The following is a 19,783-nucleotide window of genomic DNA, read 5'->3' as shown; positions in this document are numbered from 1 at the left end:
TGGTTTTGGTTTTCCGACAGGATGACAAATCCATGCCCAAGAATAACTTCTATGGTGCAGATCGTAGTCCACAACTGCCTAGTATGTATTTTTGAAACTCTTAAATTAATGTAGTAACTTCCTGTTTAGCATGTTTTCGTGATATGCAAGTGCTGGTGTTGGATTGGGGTAAACACAAGTCTCTCAACACCAGGTTAAAGTCCAACCCATTTATTTGGTAGCAAATAAACCTGTTGGTTATTTGCTACCAAATAAACTTGTTGGACTTTAACCTGGTGTTGAGAGACTTCTTACTGTGTTTAGCATGTTTTCAACTAGGGAAATAACCTATAAAGTAAAACCATTTATCTTAAATACTGCACAGATAAAAATTACTATGCATTTGGTCCATGTCTGTTTTGCTCTATCTGTAAGCATACTGTACTAGTCATATTTACCAATCCTATTTCCATATTCCTTTATTTCCCTTTCTACCTATCCAAGCTAATCTTTGAGACCAGTTTTTGCTTCAGTCATTAATGCTATTGCACAGCATTACATCTGTGTAAATTATTTTTCATCTCTTGTTCTAAATGCCCTCATTTAATCGTGTGTGGGGCTTCCCATTGTAGAGGCTTCAGTTCCTGGAAGCAATCTGCACCTTTCTGCTCTACTGTTTTCATAATTTAAAATGTTTTTGTTCCAATAAAAGCTGTAGCTGCAATTTTAAACTCCCATTGTGAAACTGTTTAAACTGCTTTCATTTTGATAGTTCTGGTCTTATTCTGATCCTCCATGTGCATATTCAGCAGGGATTATTAATGAGTAAGATTTAAGAGTTTTGTTTTGCCATTTCTAATTCAAAGGTATGTAGTGACCCCTCTAATGCACCAGGAAAAGATAAACTAACTCATAATGGCTCCTCCTTGTTCTGTATACTTCAACTGGTGGAGTTTCATGTTAAGCCATTGAAGGTTGGAAGGATGCTTTTTAAATTGTTGCTGTTGATAAAATGCTGCTTTTTCAGTTCCATTTTGTTTACTTTTCATAACCAAGAATTTTAAAATATTGTACTGCTGCTGTACTAGAATGTAATTTGATAATGCGGAGATTGGATTCCAAAATAACATCTCTGCAAACCTTCGTTTGAAATGAAACCAATAAAAGCATTTTACTAAGTTTTAATTAGTGTAGCTGCTTTTCAAAGTTGTACTAATGGAATCACTGAAAAAATTAACTGGGGCTCTGCATATGCATGTGATGATTCAATTAATATTATGAAATTAATTCTAGCCAGAAGTGTAGCTGAATGTACATTTTAAAGGCAGCAACATGTATAAGTGTATAATCAGAGGTTTTGATCCTTCGCTTGGCTGACTATTTTTGTCATTTTGCCATTCTTCCACTAAGTGGCACTGTTGTACTTTGCAAGTAGTTGATGTATCATTATTCCTATTGACTAAATTGTTACCAAAATAATGCAGATTGTTAATTTTAAAAATCTTGTGTTGATGTGGATATTTAAATTATTTGACAATTTAGCATGACCACAATATTTTAATCATTTGTCATTATTGGGCATTTTGCAAGTGAGAGATTGAGGAAATTGAATGTTACAGCGCAGTCGAGGCCCTTTGGCCCTCGATGGAATAATCTAATTCTGGAATCCTGGTGAGAGTAACAGTTCAGGTTTTGAGGCAATCTCAAAAATGCACTGAAAATCTAAGTTGTGTTCTAATGAATCGTGTTGCACGCTGCTTCTCTTGCTAGTGAAACGTCAGCAAATCAATGGAGTGTTCATAATGCTTGATAAGTGTATATGTTGCCTGAGGTGCTCAAGCTGTAATAGAGGCTGTAACGTTAAACACAACTCATTGTACGTTGAGCAAATAAAATAGATATAATGGATATTTTGTCTCCAATTTTTGGTTTCTCTTGTATAAATTTTGACATTCTGTTGAAATCAGTGCTTTAAGAATGTCAGTAAATATTTTTGATTGCAAAATTCCCTGTTGCTCTTGTTCTGAACATTAAATCCCCAGACTTCTGATATTCTGTGTGCAAAGGCCAACGTTGTATTTAATAAAATTTTCCATGCTTGCTAATACACAACATATCCGAATGTTAAGTAGATTTGTGTTATGATAGAATTGTAGTTTGACATTTGCAATGTTTGGACTTGATAGTTGAAATTTGAGTGCAATCACTTCTAATGTTTATTTATTTGCTTCAATTATAGAGGGACTTGGTGGTGTTGGTATGGGCCTGGGACCTGGTGGCCAGCCACTTGATGCCAGAGATATGAATGCAGGAATGGGAAATGCTGGACCTAGAGACATGGGTCCAGGAATGGGAGGTAAGGAGGAATGTAGTTCTGCTCCGAGTATTAAGAATTTCCATATCATTTCCTCTAATCCAGTGTAGTCTCCAACTCCTTTAAACAGAAGATTACTTACCAAAATGCAACATAAGATCTACTATTTAAAACATTTGACTTCTCTAAAACCCCCAAAGTGTACTTGTATATAACATTCTTGTACACCATCTGTGAAGTCTGGTCTGTAGTTTGAGATGGTCAGTCTCATGAAGTTCATCAGATGGGCATATAAGACAAGTGCAATACTTGGACTTTTTCATCTGGGGGCAAAAAGCCATCTCGGAGCTTTGTGGAGCCAGGTGGGCATTCACCTTGAATGCATGTAATGTCAAAGGAGGTATTTCTCTCTGTTAACAAGGCCCCAAAAGTCTCTTTCCTTGACCTGGATTTCAGCTCTTTCTTTACTTGCTTTATTTCCATGTCAAGTTCACTGCTTTGGTCGAACACCTGCTGAAACCTTGCTATTAGTTATCCAAAGTCCACTTGAAGAAAATTATTTGAGAATAACATAATGATTTGTTCCATCTTGTCTAACTCTGAAATCATCTGTTGAATTTCTTTTCCAATTTGTTCAGGTGGTCACAGAATTTGTTTGGATGGAACTCTTCTCTGTTTGCTCTGTTGGGTTTTCTCAGATTTGGGATGTGCTCAGTAATTTTGTTCTTTAACTGGTATGACCACAGGCCCAGGTTCAACTTGAACTCTCACTGCATTGAACGTGTGGCAAGTTTGCAATTCACAGTTCAGTTCATTAAATTTTGCACTCATGTCCATAAGAAATGTCAAGACTAGCAACCAGGTGTTTGTTACCTGACAGTTCTCTGTACACCTTGCTGCTGCTGATTTTAAAAAAAAATGACAATTTGAGGGAGCAAATCTCTGGAGGACTTTTCTTTGATTTATCTCCTAACCTCTGCATTAAAGATAGGCAGCATCAAGTTTCAGTAACCATTTGAAAAAATGATGTTGCAGAGCTCTGGCGTGAATTGAATTGACGATGAGAAAAGTCAGTAATCTTGCTCACTAGTGCTTGTTGATGGATGTGGTAATTGACAAAGGAGGTGAATTCAGGATCTTTTCTGCAAAATGCAACAAGTTTGCAATGACACCCACCATTAACAGCACCATCAGTTCTGATTGAAACCAATTTCTTGATTTGGAATGTTTTTCTCAGTCATATATAGTTCAAATTTTTTGTCTGCCATTGTCTCTTGTCCTCCCTTTCAGAGACGAAAGTGAGAAAGTCCTCCTTTGTCCACTTAGTTCAGTCAGCTGGGCTGTATCAGTCGCACCTACTGACTCATCAAACTGCTGTTAGAAACATTCACAGCTTTGAGTCTTGGTGTATTTGCTGAGACACATCCTTGGACCCTTCTGGTTACTGTTAAAGCGCCAAGCAGCATGCTCTCAGTGGCTGTCATAATTTCATCTTTGCTTTTAAAATATCTGACGAGGTTCCAGCAGCAACCAGTATATAGCCTCATTGATAACTTTGCTATAGGTGAACAGTCTGTTTTGCCAGCATATACTTAATTTGAAGATGCCTGTTTGCTAGCTTCATGAGCTAGCCTATCCTTTACCCACAGGATTTGAAAAGTGACTTGAGCTTGAAATGTTCCCTTGAACTCCAACTTTGTCTGAATGGGGCTGTTTAAAGGGAAATTTACTTGAAGTTTTGCATGCACTACTTTGTGACAATGAGATGAATGGTCTTAACATTGACATTTGTTTAAAAAAAAATTCACTTTCCTGTTTCTTGTGGAAGTGGTAGATTGTTGCTGCCTTGGAGGTCCCTGGCTCCTTATTACTTTGTCATCAGTCTGCTTAGTCCACATTTTGGCACCTGCAATTTGGCAGTTAGTGAGCTGATTCACTTGTCATTGTGAGAAGCCTGAGTCCCATACATTTTTGGCAGCGGTTCAGTGACCAATGATAATCGACTGAGACTCCAGGACAAGTTGATCACAGTTGACTATTTGGAAACTATGGCTCTAATCAGATACAGAAGTTTGAGGTTTGTTGCACCTTTGCTCTCCAGGTATCCATTTGAAAGAAATGAAATTTTTCTGCAACTGTGATACTTGCCAGCCTATGGGCAGCTGAGAAGTTAGTTAGTGTGGGGTAGTGTTATTCAGTAGTTATATGGACATAATATGACTATTAGAAATGGTAATAGTTGCTGCGATTCTGTACACAAGCTACCACGTTATCTTCCTTCACTTCATCCTTGGAACTAGGCTCAGGGGGTGGAGTGGGAGAAAAGATTTTTGGAAGAACAGTGGAGAAATTTGTCTTATCTAAAGCTGAAAACACATTCTTGGAGAATGCAATGACTGACACATTCTCAATAATCCATCTCAAGTGCCTTTAGTCTAGATAGCAATCTATTGGCTCTTTTCTGCACCTCTGCTAGGTAGTCTACTGTGTGAAGGAAACATAAGTGAGTGCAATATTATAGATGTGGCTTGACCCAGACCTTGTGTAGAGAGAATAATTTGCAACCAACTGACTTGGCAATACATTCTAATGTTCTTGTGTTGCTTTGTGCTGTAACTCATCATTCCTCAATGGTATACAGCTCTGCACAGTGTATGTATCTTATTTGGATAAAGGCAATTTTAAGTAATGTGCAATTTTTCTTTGTGTTCAAAGACACCTACCAGATAAAGTCTCATTTCCGTACTGCAGTTAGACATGCTTACAATTTTTTTCCTTAAAGTTCTTCACCTCTGTGGGGAAATTCGCAGATGATGTAGACAGTAAGGTCACTTTTTTCATATTAATGAATGCTGTGATTCCAACATTGATCATTGTTGGAGTTAGATTAATAACTGATCCTCTAAGAGCCGCTAACTAGTTTTAGAACCAAGAAAATGCAGCAGTTCCTTGTCCATCCAAAGTTTGCATGCCATTCCCACAGGATTTAACTTTACGCAAGAGCCTTCTCAACAATACCTTATTAAATGCATTTCGAAAGTCAAAGTGCAAGGTATTCATTGTGCTTCTAACATCTATCATGAAATAAAACTGTGTTCCTCCCCCAAACTGCTGTATTGGGGCATGTGTCAATGGCTCAATGATTTGGGCTATCTACATCACTGGCAACATCGAAATACCAGTTCTCAACAGTGTAAGGAATTGGGAGGATTTCACCAACAGAAAAAGTTGCAGTGTAGAAGAATTACATGTCAGAATCGATTGCACCCTTAGATCATTAGCAAGGTGTGCCTAATCACAGATGACGGGTTAACCCGAACATAATCAATTATTGTCCTAATCGTTGTAAAGTAATGGAAAGGATGATCAACAATGCCATCAGACAGGACCTACTCACTATTACTATTGCTGTTGGCATGCAATTTGGGTTCTGCAAGAATCGTTAAATACTGGAGCAGTGCTGAAAATAACAAATTGGCAATGTTCAGAACACGTTTGTACAATTTGACAGGAAAACACTCTAGTGGCTAGAATCATTTGGGACATTCAGGAAGATGGTTATGGCTTTTGGAGATCAACCATTGCATCACAAGGATATTTCCTTTGAAGGACTACTGCAGCACTTGCGCAAACTCAATGGCTTTCAGCAGCTTCATCAATGACTACCCCTCCATCGTAAATCAAGAATGGGATTGCTAACTTACTAATTCAGTATATGACTTTATTTCCAAATCGTCTGAGTTGAGGAGGTGGTCATCCTTCACAGGAGTTGAAGCCAAGTCTGCTGGTTACTTCAGATATCAAATTCCAAGACATGATCATCTCCTATGAAAGAAAGTGAACTATATTCCCTTGAACTTCAACAGTAACCCCACTGATCAGCAGTTTAAATGAACCAGCCAGAAGACCATAACTATAAGCTCAGGGCAGAGTCTGAGTACTCTTCACAACTTATAGGATTTTGTGGAATGTTAACCACCTGGATGGAAGTTGCATAACACTCTTGGCTGTACATGATCTAGTTCTTTCATCAATCCTTGATCTGATCAAACTGTTCCCTGTCAATCCTTTCCATTGCTGGATGTGGAGATGCTAGTGTTGGACTAGGGTAGGAACAGTGAGAAGTCTCAACACTAGGTTAAGTCCAACAGGCGTATTTGGTGGCGTGAGCTTTCAAAGTGCTGGCCCTTCGTCACTCACCTGATCAAAGGAAAGCGCTCCAAAAGCTCATACTACCAAATAAACTTGTTGGACTTTAATCTAGTGTTGAGACTTCTAACTGTGCCTTTCCACTGTGCACCTTTGGCTACAGTGTGTCCAATCTAGGGACAGCTGCAGTGCCTCAATTAGTTTGATATCTCTGTCAGGCCACATGACCTGAAGTGCAGCTGCATTGTGGGGCTATCATTGCCACAAATTTCTCAACTTTACGTCATCCTGATTTTGGACATTTATTGATGTTCCTTTGTTGAAATGATTTCCTTTTATACCAGTGTTGGCATGAATACTGTTGTGGTTCAGGAAAAAGGCACCAGCACCTCTGTTGGGAAACTCTGGACAATAATTGGTCAATTGCACCCCGTGAACAGATGGTAGGGAATTGTTTGTGTGACCATGAGACCTTAACACTGAAAACTGTACAAATCATCCACTCCATCTCTGATTAGTGCAAAAAATTATATTGGGAGTAGGCAACTGACTTGCACAGAAAATAGGGGGAAAAGTGTGTGCTGTGCTCAGCTATTATTGATACAAGAGTGGCAATGATTGAACAGGGACAATTATAGGGAAATAGCACATGACACCTTTGCTCTAAATGACTGAATTGGGGCTGTTGAAATGTTCTAATCCAAATGTGTTAGTAGAAAATTTGGGTTGAAATTGAGACCTTTGAGTCGTCACCTTTTTTTAAAAAAAGAATCCCATGAGTCACCCCTAAAACAAAGGAGTAGCTCAGACTGTTCACCCGCCTGCCTGTGCTCTGCTAATCAGCTCCAGTAGTCAGGTTTTAGTCACAAACCACCAACCATAGTTTAGTCATGAACTTAAAACCGATCACTTTGCTTACTGAATTGTAATTTTTAGTGGCCTGTACTTTTTGTATGGTGTAGTATATTAAAATGTTTGTTATTAATGCTTGTGTATCCAACATGGGAAAAATAATTATTTTGAGAAGTATTACTAGAATCTTTGCTCCTTCCTGATAGGTATGGGCATGGATGGAATGGGATTTGGTGGCATGAATCGGATGGGAGGTGGCGGTAAGTCATTTGTAAGGGGTAATTGGAGCTTTACATGAAGTTGACTTAATTACAGGCCCATTAGTTGATTTGCTGTTTACTGGATGCTGCAGTTGCTTTACAAATTCGTCCTTGTTATAAGAAATTAATCCAAGATTAAAAGATCTAATGTGGAAAGGGTTTAAAGTACATACATTGTCGGTACTTCACACACTTGCACTATAAATCCAAACTTTTAAATGGCCTGAGACTACACTATTGGCTTCCAGTCAACAGCACTAGATTTACACTTGTTAGCTGAAATTGATACTGGGGGAGATTTACATATTTAAACACCAGGCAGAGCCCCCATTCCATCCGGGTGATTTGTTTTAACATACTCTGGGAGCTTTTTGTTTGTCCTGGCACCTGCTTTGACGACATTTGCATTGTAAAGCAAATTTAAAAACCTACCTATCTTCCAATTCGGGCATTCAAATGGAATACTTAACATTTTGCCACAGCACACAACTTTAACATTTGAGTTCTTTACAAGTCTTCTTAGGTGCATTGATCATTGTCATTTGTTATTTTTCAGCCCTGTATTTGTACACCATAGTGACCTCTATTGCAAAGAGTTATGTTTCTTCCTTTTAAATGAGCATTAAAGTGTTCTTCGTAGTATAGGTGGTATAGCTGAGGAATATTGGTTCTGACTTATATTCCACAACTGGCCAAATCTATAACTCAGCAATGGTTAAATTAGGTAATGGTTAAGTGAGAAATAAATCACATCTTGCAGGGATTCTTGCCCATAAATGTAGGGGAAATTAATTAGTTAAAATATGGTTTAATGATTCCTTTTTTTTGTGGATTGCTTCAGTCAAGGCAGTGTAGCATTGCTTGGTACTTTATTATTGCACTGAATCTGTCCATATTGGAATTGTAACGCCTACGTTGTGCAGAAATTATATATATGATCTTGAGGCAATTCCTATGCACAGACTTCACTTGTTGCATGTTTTGGTCACATCCTTAACAGTATTTGGCATCGAAATTGCCTGAACTGGAAGTCTGAACAGTTCACTGTTCAGCCACCATCACCCTGTACCTGCCTGAACTTGTTCTTGAACAATTCCTCTTTTGACTTACCTCACTCATTCCAAATAAAAGGCTAAGGGAACCCACATGGACCCTTATTCTGTCTGTCTGTTCGTGGGGTTTGTGAAACACTGCTCACTCCAACTCTACTCAGGCACCTCCTCACAACCTTTTCTGGTTAATTGACTGTATTGGTGCTGTTTCCTTCTTGAACTGGGAAAAAAATCGATTTTTCTTTCAATTTCCACACATGGTCCAACTCCAATGTTTCCATTCCCTTTCTTGACTCATCTGACTCCATTTCTGGGGATGGATTGACAATATTCATTACAAGCAACAACTCCCACACTGCTTCCTGTAAGGGCTCCATTCCATTTTCTGTTTCTCTGCCCTAATAACATCTATTCAGATTATGCTACTTTCAACAACGATGCTCCCAGCATGTCTATTTTTCTCATCCAAACCCCATTGTGATTGATGGAGCCTTCATCCATAAACAAACCACCACTTCTCGATTTTTTTTTTTTCAGAAGGCGTTTGATAAGGTGCTGCACAAGAGGTTGTTACAGAAAGTTAGGGGGCATGGAGTTGGGGGTAGGGTGTCAAATAGGAGGCAGAGTGGGTGCTATTCGGATTGGCGGTTGGTGATTAGTGGAGTGCCCCAGGGATCGGTGCTGGGGCCTCAGCTATTTACCATTTATATAGATGATCTGGAGGAGGGAACCGAGTGTAAGGTGTCGAAATTTGCTGATGACACCAAGATTGGTGGAACGGCAAATTGTGCGGAGGGTGTGGAAAGTCTGCAGAAGGATCTAGATAGGCTGGGCGAGGACCTGGCAGATGGAATACAATGTTGGCAAGTGTGAGATTATCCACTTTGGTAGGAAGGACTACTAACAGGGCAGAAAGCAGCAGCATGCTACAGTGCAGAGGGACCTGGGGGTCCTTGTGCATGAGTCGCAAAAACCCAGCCTGCAGGTGGTCAGGAAGGCAAATGGGATGCTGGCTTTCATAGCGAGGGGGGTTGAATATAAAAGTAGGGAGGTCTTGCTGCAACTGTACAGAGCACTGGTGAGGCCGCAGCTGGTGTACTGTGTGCAGTTTTGGTTGCCGCACTTGCGCAAGGATATCTTGGCCTTGGAGGGAGTGCAGAGGAGGTTCACTTGGCTAATACTGGAATTGAGGGGGTTGAGCTATGAGGAGAGGCTGAATAAACTAGGCTTGTACTCGTTAGAGTTTAGAAGGATGAGGGGAGATCTCACTGAGACATATAAGATGATGAAAGGAATGAATAGGGTAGAGGTGGAGAGGTTCTTCCCGCTCAAAAAGGACAGCAGGACTAGAGGGCACAGCCTCAAGATGGGGGGGGGGGGGGCGTTGGGCAGTTTAGAACAGAGTTGAGGAGGAACTTCTTCACTCCAAAGGGTGGTGAATCTCTGCAATTCTCTGCCCGTTGAAGTGGTGGAGGCTGCCTCGCTAAACATATTTAAGACGCGGGTAGATAGGTTTTTTGATAGGCAAGGGGATTAAGGGTTATGGGGACAAAGCGGGAAAGTGGAACTGAGCCAGTTTAGATCAGCCATGATCTTATTGAATGGCGGGGCAGGCTCGAAGGGCTAGATGGCCTACTCCTTCTATTTCTTATGTTCTTAAACCATGATAGGGTCCCACTTGTTCTCTCTTTCTACAAATAAGCCTCCATATACAAAGGAATTTCCACTGCCATTTGCACCATGATGTCACTATCAAACTACCTTTTTCCCGTCTCACCCGTCAACATCTAGAGAGAACATTCCCTCCTGGTTCACTTCTGTTAATACCCCAACACCTCATCCTCTTCCCACATCCTTCTTAATGGGAAATCCATATGCAAGCTTGTCAAAGTGCATATCTGTACAGGCTGCAGCCACTAAATACCGCAGCACTAAGCTGTAGCTAACAGCAATACCAGAACTCATCAAATGTTTGCCAGGTTTACATAGCTGCGAACTTTGAAATCTTCACATTTAAAAAAAAATTCAGATTTGACTCTTAACTTTCAGGCATGGATGGTCCTTATGGTGGTGGTGGAGGTGGAATGGACAACATGGGGAGATTTGGTCCAGGAATGAACATGGGGAGAATGGGAGGTAGGAGTTTTTGTGTAACTAGAGTTTTTAGCTAAATAGATGAGTTTTGCTTTACTCAGTTAGCCAACAGAGTGATGAGATCAGAAATGAGTTATTAATTTGCTCTATATGATGCTGCACTGTAGTGTGGCATATGCCTGATAGGGTCCCTGCCTACATGTTAGAGTGGTGGGGTTTTGTGCGAAGTTTCTTCTGCAGACCTTGAAACCCGTTGCAGATTCAAATCCTGAATCTGATGTATGCTGAATTATTGCAAGTGATTAATCCTTCAGATTTGTGAAGCTGTCAGCAATAGGTATTCATTCCTGAGTCAGACCTTTAGTTCCTAATTTTAACTAGCATTTAGCTTGGATTCTCATCTAAGGTTAGCTAAGTGACCAGACACAGCTGTGTATTAGTGAATATCTCTATCTTAGGACTGAGAAGGCAGGGGAAAGTGAGATTATGCTCAATGTAGATTTTTGTCAAAACATAACTACTTTTGAATAATCCTGTAGTACACATGTTCATGTAATTTCTCTGTGTCCAGGATCAGGAGGAATGGATGATTATAGAGGACCTGTTGGTGGAGGAGGAATGGGTGGTGGCATGGGAGGTAAGTGCACATAGATTAGAACTTTTACACTGGGTCAAGTCCTTGCCTGCTTGCAATTGATGCAATGAGTTTCTTTTGATATTGTTGGCCTCTATCCTGGTGTCTGTTGTATAAAACCTGTTTTAACATTTTCCCTCTGGTAAAGTTATTTTTTAATTCTTTCTTTCATAGGGTATGGCATTACTGGGCCAGCAAATGTTGCCATGCCTTTATCGCCCTTCAGTGACTTGCTAGGCCATTTCCGAGTTGACCACATTGTGTGGGTCTGGAGTCACGTGTAGGCCAGACTAGCTAAGGATGGTTTAGTTCCTTCCCTAAAGGATATTAGTGAACCAGATGGGAGTTCACAATAATTGAAGATAATTTATCTTTGGTCACTGTTACTGGGGCCAACTTTATATTCCAGATTTATAAACAAATTTAAATTTTATCAGCTGCATGATGGAATTTAAACTAGTGTCGCATTAGGCTGGACCTTTGGGTTATTGTCAATCGATATTACCACTATGCCACTATTTTCTCAAGTTAATTGTTTATTTACTACTTGTAGGAAAATATAACTTGAATGTGGAGGATTTGTTGGAGGTGCCCTTAAAAATGAGAGCATTGTGTAAAAGAAGGGCAAATATATGAATGTCAAGTTTGTTTAAAATTGAACAATTAATTTGCCTTCCTAGAGTTGAATGGCAGTGCATCAAATGTTACTACATTAGGGTTTACAGTAGTCAAGTAGTTCTGTACCTTGTTTATGCAACTTATTGTTTGATTTATTATTTTCACATATTAGCATACAGTGAAAAGTATCGTTATGTGCAATGCAGATAAAGCATGTACTTAAAAGGAAAAAGAGTGCAGAATATAGTATTACAGTCATAGCTAGGGTATAGAGAAAGAATAACTTAAGGTAGGTCCATTCCTTGTTGCCAGACTTTTGAAAAAACTGTTCTTGATTTGTGGTACGTGTCCCCAGACTTTTATGGAAAAAGGTGGAAGAGAGTAGGTCTGGGGTGCATGGGGTCCTTAATTATGCCGGCCACTTTTCCAAGGCGGCGGGAAGTGTAGTCAGTTGATGAATAGGAGGCTGGTTTCCCTAACTGAGCTTCGTTCACAACCCTTTAGATTTGTTTTGCAGTCTTGGACAGAGCAGGAACCATACCAAGTTGTGATACAACCAGAAAGAATGCTTTCCATGATGCATCTGTAAAAGTTGTTGAGAGTTGTAGTGGACATGCCAAAATTCTTTAGCTTCCCAAGAAGGTAGAAGCATTGGTGGGCTTTCTTAACTATAGTGTCGGCATAAGGGACCAGGACGGGTTGGTGTTCTGAACATCTAGAAATTTGAAGCACCTGACCACTTCGTCCTCATTGATATAGACAGGCATATCCTCCATTACGATTCCTGAAGCCGATGACTATCTCCTTTTATTATGTTGACATTGAGGAAGAGATTATTGTTGTCGTACCAGCTCACCAGATTCTTTGTTTCCTGTACAACATCTCATTATTGTTTGCAATCTGATCCACGATGGTGATGTCATCAGCAAACTTGAGGGGACTTTGGTCAGGCAGTCGTAGGTATAAGGAGTATAATAAGTGGCTGAGGACGTAGCCTTGTGGCACACCAATGTTGAGGATGATCATAGAGGAGTCTATCCTTACTAATTGTGTATATGGGATGGAAGCCCAGCATCCAGTCGCACAGGGAGGAGCCAAGCCCCAGGCCACAAGTTTGGAGATGAGTTTTGTAGCAATAATGGTGTTGAAGGCTGAGCTGTACTCAATAAATATATTACATGGAGATGATGTATATAACTTAGTAAAACAGAAGCTTTGAAATAAATGATGTTATCAGTATATGAGCCTAAGGTGTTCAGTATTGCAGTGATTATTTCTGGGGGAGTAGTGGTAGGTGCACATTACGTTTGAGCTAAAATCTTCAGACTGCATTGATAACTGGATAATGATCAGAAGTAGAAACCCTGGCTGAAGATGTTCTTCCCCTAATTCTCATTTGTGTAACTGCTAGCACCCCAGCTAAGATGGTGCAGCTAAGACCTGCACCATTCCTCACTTGTATGGCTCAGGTACTTAGTGAACCAGCTGAGACCATTTTGGTATAAAATGGATACAGAGTTGAATCTGTAGCAATCTACCCAAGGGCTTTGACATGTTTAAAGGGTATTAAATGATATTTGAATATGTATATAAAATTATACCACAATGAACACTATGGCTAAACCTGACCGTGTGCATGTATAAAAAGAGGCACTTAAATTGAATTACTGACATTTAAAAATGGTTTTGTGGCAATGACAACCTATTAATATGCAAAATTGATATAGATGCTAATACCCAGGGGTGTAAAAGATGATTCCTGAATATATACAAAGTTACTGTTTATGACACTGGTCTATTTGGTTGGATTTGGACGAACTTACTGAGCATATTTAACAGTTGTATTACTCACATCTTGTTTATCAGCAAACACTTGTAGGTAGAGACACTAAAATTGTGCAATTATGTACTTCATTAGCATACTTATTTATGGCTTGCAGACATGTACCAAGGAGGAATGTATGGTCCAGGCAGTGGTGGAGGAATGGGTGGCAGTGGTTTTGACCGTGACTTTGGGAGAAATGATATGGGAATGTCTCGTGGATATGGGGATTCCTTTGGCGGAGGAATGGGTAAGCTACATTTGAACCATAAATTTTGCAAAAGAAAATGTTAACATTGGTTTCCTTTTAGATTTCTAACAGGTGGGCTTGCTGTTTTGGAAAATCCAGATCAAAATTGTGACTATATTTGTTGCCTTTTATAGATCTTTGTTTCCTCATTAAACTGAGCCATCTGCCTTCCCTTCTCCATTTTTGGTACTTTATATTGCGAGATTACCTATAACGGTCTGCATCCATAGTTTTGTTCCTGTCATCTGATAAATGAAGCTTTTGTGGCATTTTACTGACTTCAGTGTGGGACTAAGATTAGGTGGTTTAAATGAGATTGTTATGAAGGGGTGGTTGATCCCATTTGAGAATAACACTTAACCACTCAAAGGAGTACCTTGCCTCAGTCTGTCTGCGTGAGAAATAGCGCAATCTGCACTTCAACTTTTAGTGGTTAAATCAAAGTAATTAGCTGAGATTCAAATCAACAAGTAACACTTGATTTATCTAGCTAACAGTGAACAGGTTAATTAAACTATTAATAAACTGAATAAAACATTCTAATATATGCTGTTTAAATGAATACAGTTCCCACTTATTAACACAAATACATTTTAGTCATTCTGAAAATACTACCATGTTTTGTTTCGTTTTCTGGGATCGTCTGTCTCTACTGATTTATACTGTCTGGAACCTCTGGCTTCTTTTTGGTACCTGCTCTATTCTGATAAGGTTTTTGAGCTCAAAGCTACTAGCTGTGGAAAAGGCAGATGCAGGCTAGCTCTCTGGAGCTAGGAGCTGGCTGTTACATAGCTGATGAGATAGCAATATCTCCACAATGGATTGGTTTACAGGTTATCACTCTTTTTGGCCAACCAAAAAACTAAATGACAAATTAAAAGGAGCAGCCCCCAAAAGGAGGAGAACTACCTGAAACAAAGAATAAAGTTTTAAGTTTCCTTTCTACATCAAGTTAAAATGTGATTAAAGGGGTCAATCGTGCACCTCAGTCCCTATGGAGCCCAGTGGGCATGGAAGGTATTAACAGTGCCCTCTCCAGGGATACCCAGACATGAATATAGCCATGATAGAGAGGCAGTTGGGTTGGATGACCCTCTCGGCTGCCCACTGCCTGGACCTATATGGCCCAGGAGCAGTTCACGAGGAGGTCCTCCACCTTCCCTGCCCCTATCCACACCAGGTGGGCTTACAGGTTACCAAAGCATCACGTTCAAATCTTATAGGCTGCTGTTATTCAAGCACCTATTTTAAATTGGTTAAAATTCAAAAACAGCCTGTTGTCTTGGCAATGTTACTGCCTAACCTCTCGCTAGAATGTTTCATTCTATGCTCTGTGTACTTGCATTTGCACCTACATCTCCAAGTACAGAAAAAACCTTTTGAACGGTTTTACAATTTTAAAAGTTTTACAAACTAACTTCACAACGAGTGACATGCAAGACCTGCTTTACTGAAAATCTGATTGTGTAGGTGACTTTTAACATGTGACTTGTTTTAGAAACATTGTGATTTACTTTAACCAAAAGAGAAAATGCTGGAAAATCTCAGGCAGTCTGGCAGCATCTGTAAGGAGGGAAGAGCTGACATTTCGAGTCTAGATGACCTTTTGTCAAAACTAAAGGCATTGTGATTTACTTTAGTTTTAGTTCACAGGTGTAGTCATTTTGACGAGTGGCATTTTACAGTTAAGTATCTTGTTTAATTTGAGTCTATTGATTAGATTCCAAAATAGGTGAGTTGAATCATTTTACCTTTTTGACAAATTTAACCTCTCCCTTCCCATTTAGTTACAGTGAACATTGTGATTTAGCCTGACCATAACTGTCACCAGTAATCCATACACCTGTAATAATCAGGATTGAGAACCTTGGTGACTTTCTTCTTCCTAATTCAGAAGAGTTAGCCTCTCTAAGACGACATAACAGTGCAGACTAGGAATTGGACCATAGAATTCCCTGGTACTTGTGGTTCAACTGTATAAAGTTAATGGGCCATAAAGGATTCAATGCATTAAGCAATTCTTAGATGAAAGTGAGTTTGGTGAGGGGCATCGTCAACTTGTAAATCTTGCAGATAGAGGATAAACTAATTCCTAACATCATAGCATTCATGATGACATTACAGTTTTCTCTTCTAATGTTTAATTTGCATATTTTTAAATCTCCTGTTTTAGCTGGTGGGATGAGTGGTGGCATGGCTGCTGGTACACCAGGCATGGGATCAGGCATGGGTAAATACATTTAAACGCTTATTTACTTTGAGCTTGTTAGAAAAACAACATTTTAAGATCCAAATACAATTCTGTGAATAGTTTGTCACTCTTAACAAGGTGTTACATAAGTGCAGCAAATAAATGTGTTGCAAATAACAAATATTCTGGGGTACAGATTGAAAAGTAAAATGGCAATAAGTAATGCATCTTAGTTATAAAGCTGCACTTAGTTCATCCCCACGGGAATGGAGAAGAGTGCTTACAAAATTGAGTAAATCCACAACAGTTTGAGCCTTGAATTAAACTGCAATGTACAGTTTCTTACAGATAATAAAAATTAAAGTATACAGACAGGAAACTTTTATACAAAATGTTTATAAGGTCATTTCCAGGGCACTGGTGGTCCTACATCTGTATAAATACAATTGTAGTAATATTCACGTAATTAAACATTGCAACTACCCTTCCAGCTCCACCTAGCAATTAAAATATATTTTTTACTGAAGATGTTCATTTTTATTTACAAATAATGCAACAAACTCTCAAACAAGTACATGTAGACAGGGGAAAAACCCAACACGGTTTGGATAATTCATTATACCCAGCACCTCCCATCATACAAGTAATGAAAGGATATATCAAAGTATCAGGGTAACAGGATGCAACAACAATTGGCTCAGTGGTGCACAACCAAGGTCACAAGATAATGGCAACAGAGCTACAAAACTTAATGGCAAACTTATAGGAGTACATTGGACAATGCAGAGCCCAGAACTTCTAAGATAAGGGTCCCACACCTTATGGAATCTATGTGATTTGGCTCAAAGTAATGTCAAGAATTACATTGCTATACACTCCAGGATGATTTTATGCAATTTCTAAATTGAGACTTATCGCTATTCTTTGAGCAAAAGATTTTCTTCTGTGCTGCAAATGTTAGGATATTGTACAGCCTTTTCCCATTTGCTTCACTAATCATTTTGCCTGGGAGACCATTATCAGATGCAAGGGGTCAAATTCTAAGGTTGTATCAAAGATCCTCTTGAACTCGTAAGAACATTAAACTAACCTTGGCCAAAAAGAATGCAAGCAGTGCTATAGAACCCCTACAATGCAAAGGAAGGCTATTCAGCTTATAGCTTCTGCACCAACTCTGAAACGAGTAAGGTGGGTATGCTGTGCCGCAAGCTTGGAACAATATAGAGCGTAATATCTTAAGCTAAGTTCCTTTTTTAGCACATTCCCTGTGCAACCCATGCCTCTATCGATATTTACTGCACGTCTCTCCCAAGGCCTCAGCGTGCCCAATGTATTTTCACACGATCTAGTGCATAGTGTTGTAAAATTTACTAACTAATTGCCTGGGCTCCAAGAATTTTTTCCACCGGGAAAATCTTGGCATCAAAGTGAAGAGTTGCCTTAGTAAGGATGAAGTCCGTAAGTTGCCACTACCTTTAAGTGTGTTTTGGAATATCAAGTTGTTAACATAGCTGTTCAAAAGATAACCAGGTAGTGCTGTCAAACACATTACCTGGTATACAGAGATTTCTATTGCTCCAAATATCAAAACTGTCATCCACAAGACCTGGCAAGAAATGCAGATTACACTGAAATGGAGAAAGAGTATAAGATAAATGAAAGCTCTCCTCCAGATGGGTGGCACAGTGGTTAGCACGGCTACTTAACAGCTCCAGAAGTATGGGTTCAATTCCTGGCTTGGGTCTCTGTCTGTGTAGAATTTGTATGTTCTCCCTGTGTTTGTGTGGGTTTCCTCTGGGTGCTCTGGTTTCCTCCCACAGTCCAAAGATGTGCAGGTTAGATGCATTGACTAGGCTAAATTGCCCTTCAGTGTCCCAGGATGTGTAAGTAAGAGGGATTAGCAGGGTAAATATGTGGGATTATGGTGATAGAGCCTACTTTGCTGTCAGTGCAGATTCAATCGGCTGAATTGTTTCATTTTTCTGCCCTATAGAGTTTGATTCTAACTCGCGGACTATTCTTCCCAGCCTTCAGTGTGTTAATAACAATAGGATTATCTTTTTTCTAACATCACCTTGGGATCCCTGAGAAATAAGTGTCTGCAGGAGTACAAGGACTGGTCAACTTCAACATCAAGCCATTTAGAGGAAGGATTTCCCTTGACCCATTCACAAATAAATCTAAGCTGGGAAGCTAATGATACATCTTGATATTTAGCATGTGTATCTCTCCTTTAGAAACCAGGCCATTTTAAATTGCTGCTTTTTGCTCAAACAAAAGAACTGAGCAAACCATAAATTTCTTTTAAGGATCTTAACTGACAACAGGATAGGTAGCGTTTGCAGAGGATAAAGTAGCTTAGACAACACATTCAGAATGCGGTCCCACTTCATAAGAGACCAATGATGGAGCAATGTTTGCCTTAAACTGCCGAGAACCAGGAATAATATGAATACCCAGATAAGTAAACCTTGATGGGGGCCAGAAGGGTAAATGCGAAGATGCATACATTATTTGGCTATCACTGTTGTGGTGCCTGCTGAAGCATACTTCTGCCACTGGGTGGAGCTTTACAAATTTTGAAGGTGCTGGAATTGTGCTGCAGCCATGTCACTTGAAACAATTTCATCCTAACATTCCATGGGCAACACTATGGGAGATCCAAATTGGTGTATTATTCACATACTATACTTTCCATCCCTCCGGATCTTTGGTTGCTGAGTTTCAATTGATTTTTGTTTCCAACAGACAACGCTCAGTTTAAAAGGGCTAAGTGGAGAGTATGCTCTTTGAATTATGTGTTTTGCTACAAGAAAGGGATTGGCTACTCTTTTCATTTAAGGGATTACTCATGCAGGGGCTCTGGGTCATAAGCTCCCTCTTCATGGAAGTAATAGAGCCTGTGGCACATTTTCACTAGTGGGCAACTGCTGACATCAGAGGCCTTATGACATGCACATGATTCTTTTCTTGCCAAGGTTAAGTGGGTGTGGCCTAGTGAGATGCGCTCCATGGTCTGATTGCTACGTCCCACTGAGCCTGCTAAGGAGATCAGAAAAGAAACGTTGCTGTCTGAGACCCCTCACCCAAATGTTGTGTTAAAATAGTGTACAACAATCTGCATTCAGTTACATCACATTTGAAAAAGGTTTGCATGATTAAAGTACTTTTCCCTCCATAGGTATTGGAATGGGAGCAATGAATAAAATGGGTGGAGGGATTGGTATGGATAACATGGATCGCATGGGACCTGGAATGGATCGTATGGGTGGCGCTATGGACAGATCTGGTCTGGGAATGGATAGAATTGGATCCAACATGGGCTCGGGGATGACATCGAATGTTGATCGCATGGGACCTGGACCTGGAATGGACTGGATGGGCCAAAATACTGATAGAATGGGTGGTGGTATGGATCGCATGGGTTCTGGAATGGCAGGCGGTTTTGACAAGTCCGCCGACATGGATCGTAATCGTTTCAGTGGGAACTACGGAGGATCAATGGGAAGTGGTACTGGAAATATTAATTCAAGAAGGATCTGTCAAATTTTTGTTCGAAATGTGAGTA

At 39.8% G+C, this 19,783-nt stretch overlaps 1 protein-coding gene across 1 annotated transcript in view; it reads left to right on the top strand.

Moving 5' to 3' along the window:
* The window catches only part of LOC145358626 (myelin expression factor 2-like), a 38,953-nt gene that overhangs the window by 15,012 nt on the left and 4,158 nt on the right, over positions 1-19,783 (top strand). Inside the window, exons 9-16 of the mRNA XM_080212841.1 lie at positions 21-81; positions 2,219-2,335; positions 7,501-7,554; positions 10,656-10,742; positions 11,272-11,337; positions 13,893-14,024; positions 16,198-16,254; positions 19,397-19,776. Of these exons, the coding sequence (XP_080068967.1) occupies positions 21-81; positions 2,219-2,335; positions 7,501-7,554; positions 10,656-10,742; positions 11,272-11,337; positions 13,893-14,024; positions 16,198-16,254; positions 19,397-19,776 (954 nt within the window). The remainder of the gene's footprint in view (positions 1-20; positions 82-2,218; positions 2,336-7,500; positions 7,555-10,655; positions 10,743-11,271; positions 11,338-13,892; positions 14,025-16,197; positions 16,255-19,396; positions 19,777-19,783) is intronic.

The sequence above is a fragment of the Carcharhinus amblyrhynchos genome, chromosome 26 (genome assembly GCF_965287045.1).
Source record: "Carcharhinus amblyrhynchos chromosome 26, sCarAmb.v2.hapA, whole genome shotgun sequence".
NCBI classification, from domain to species: Eukaryota; Metazoa; Chordata; class Chondrichthyes; order Carcharhiniformes; family Carcharhinidae; genus Carcharhinus; species Carcharhinus amblyrhynchos.
The sequence above is the reverse complement of the archived record's forward strand: the minus strand, read 5'-3'. Positions and strand labels throughout refer to the sequence as shown.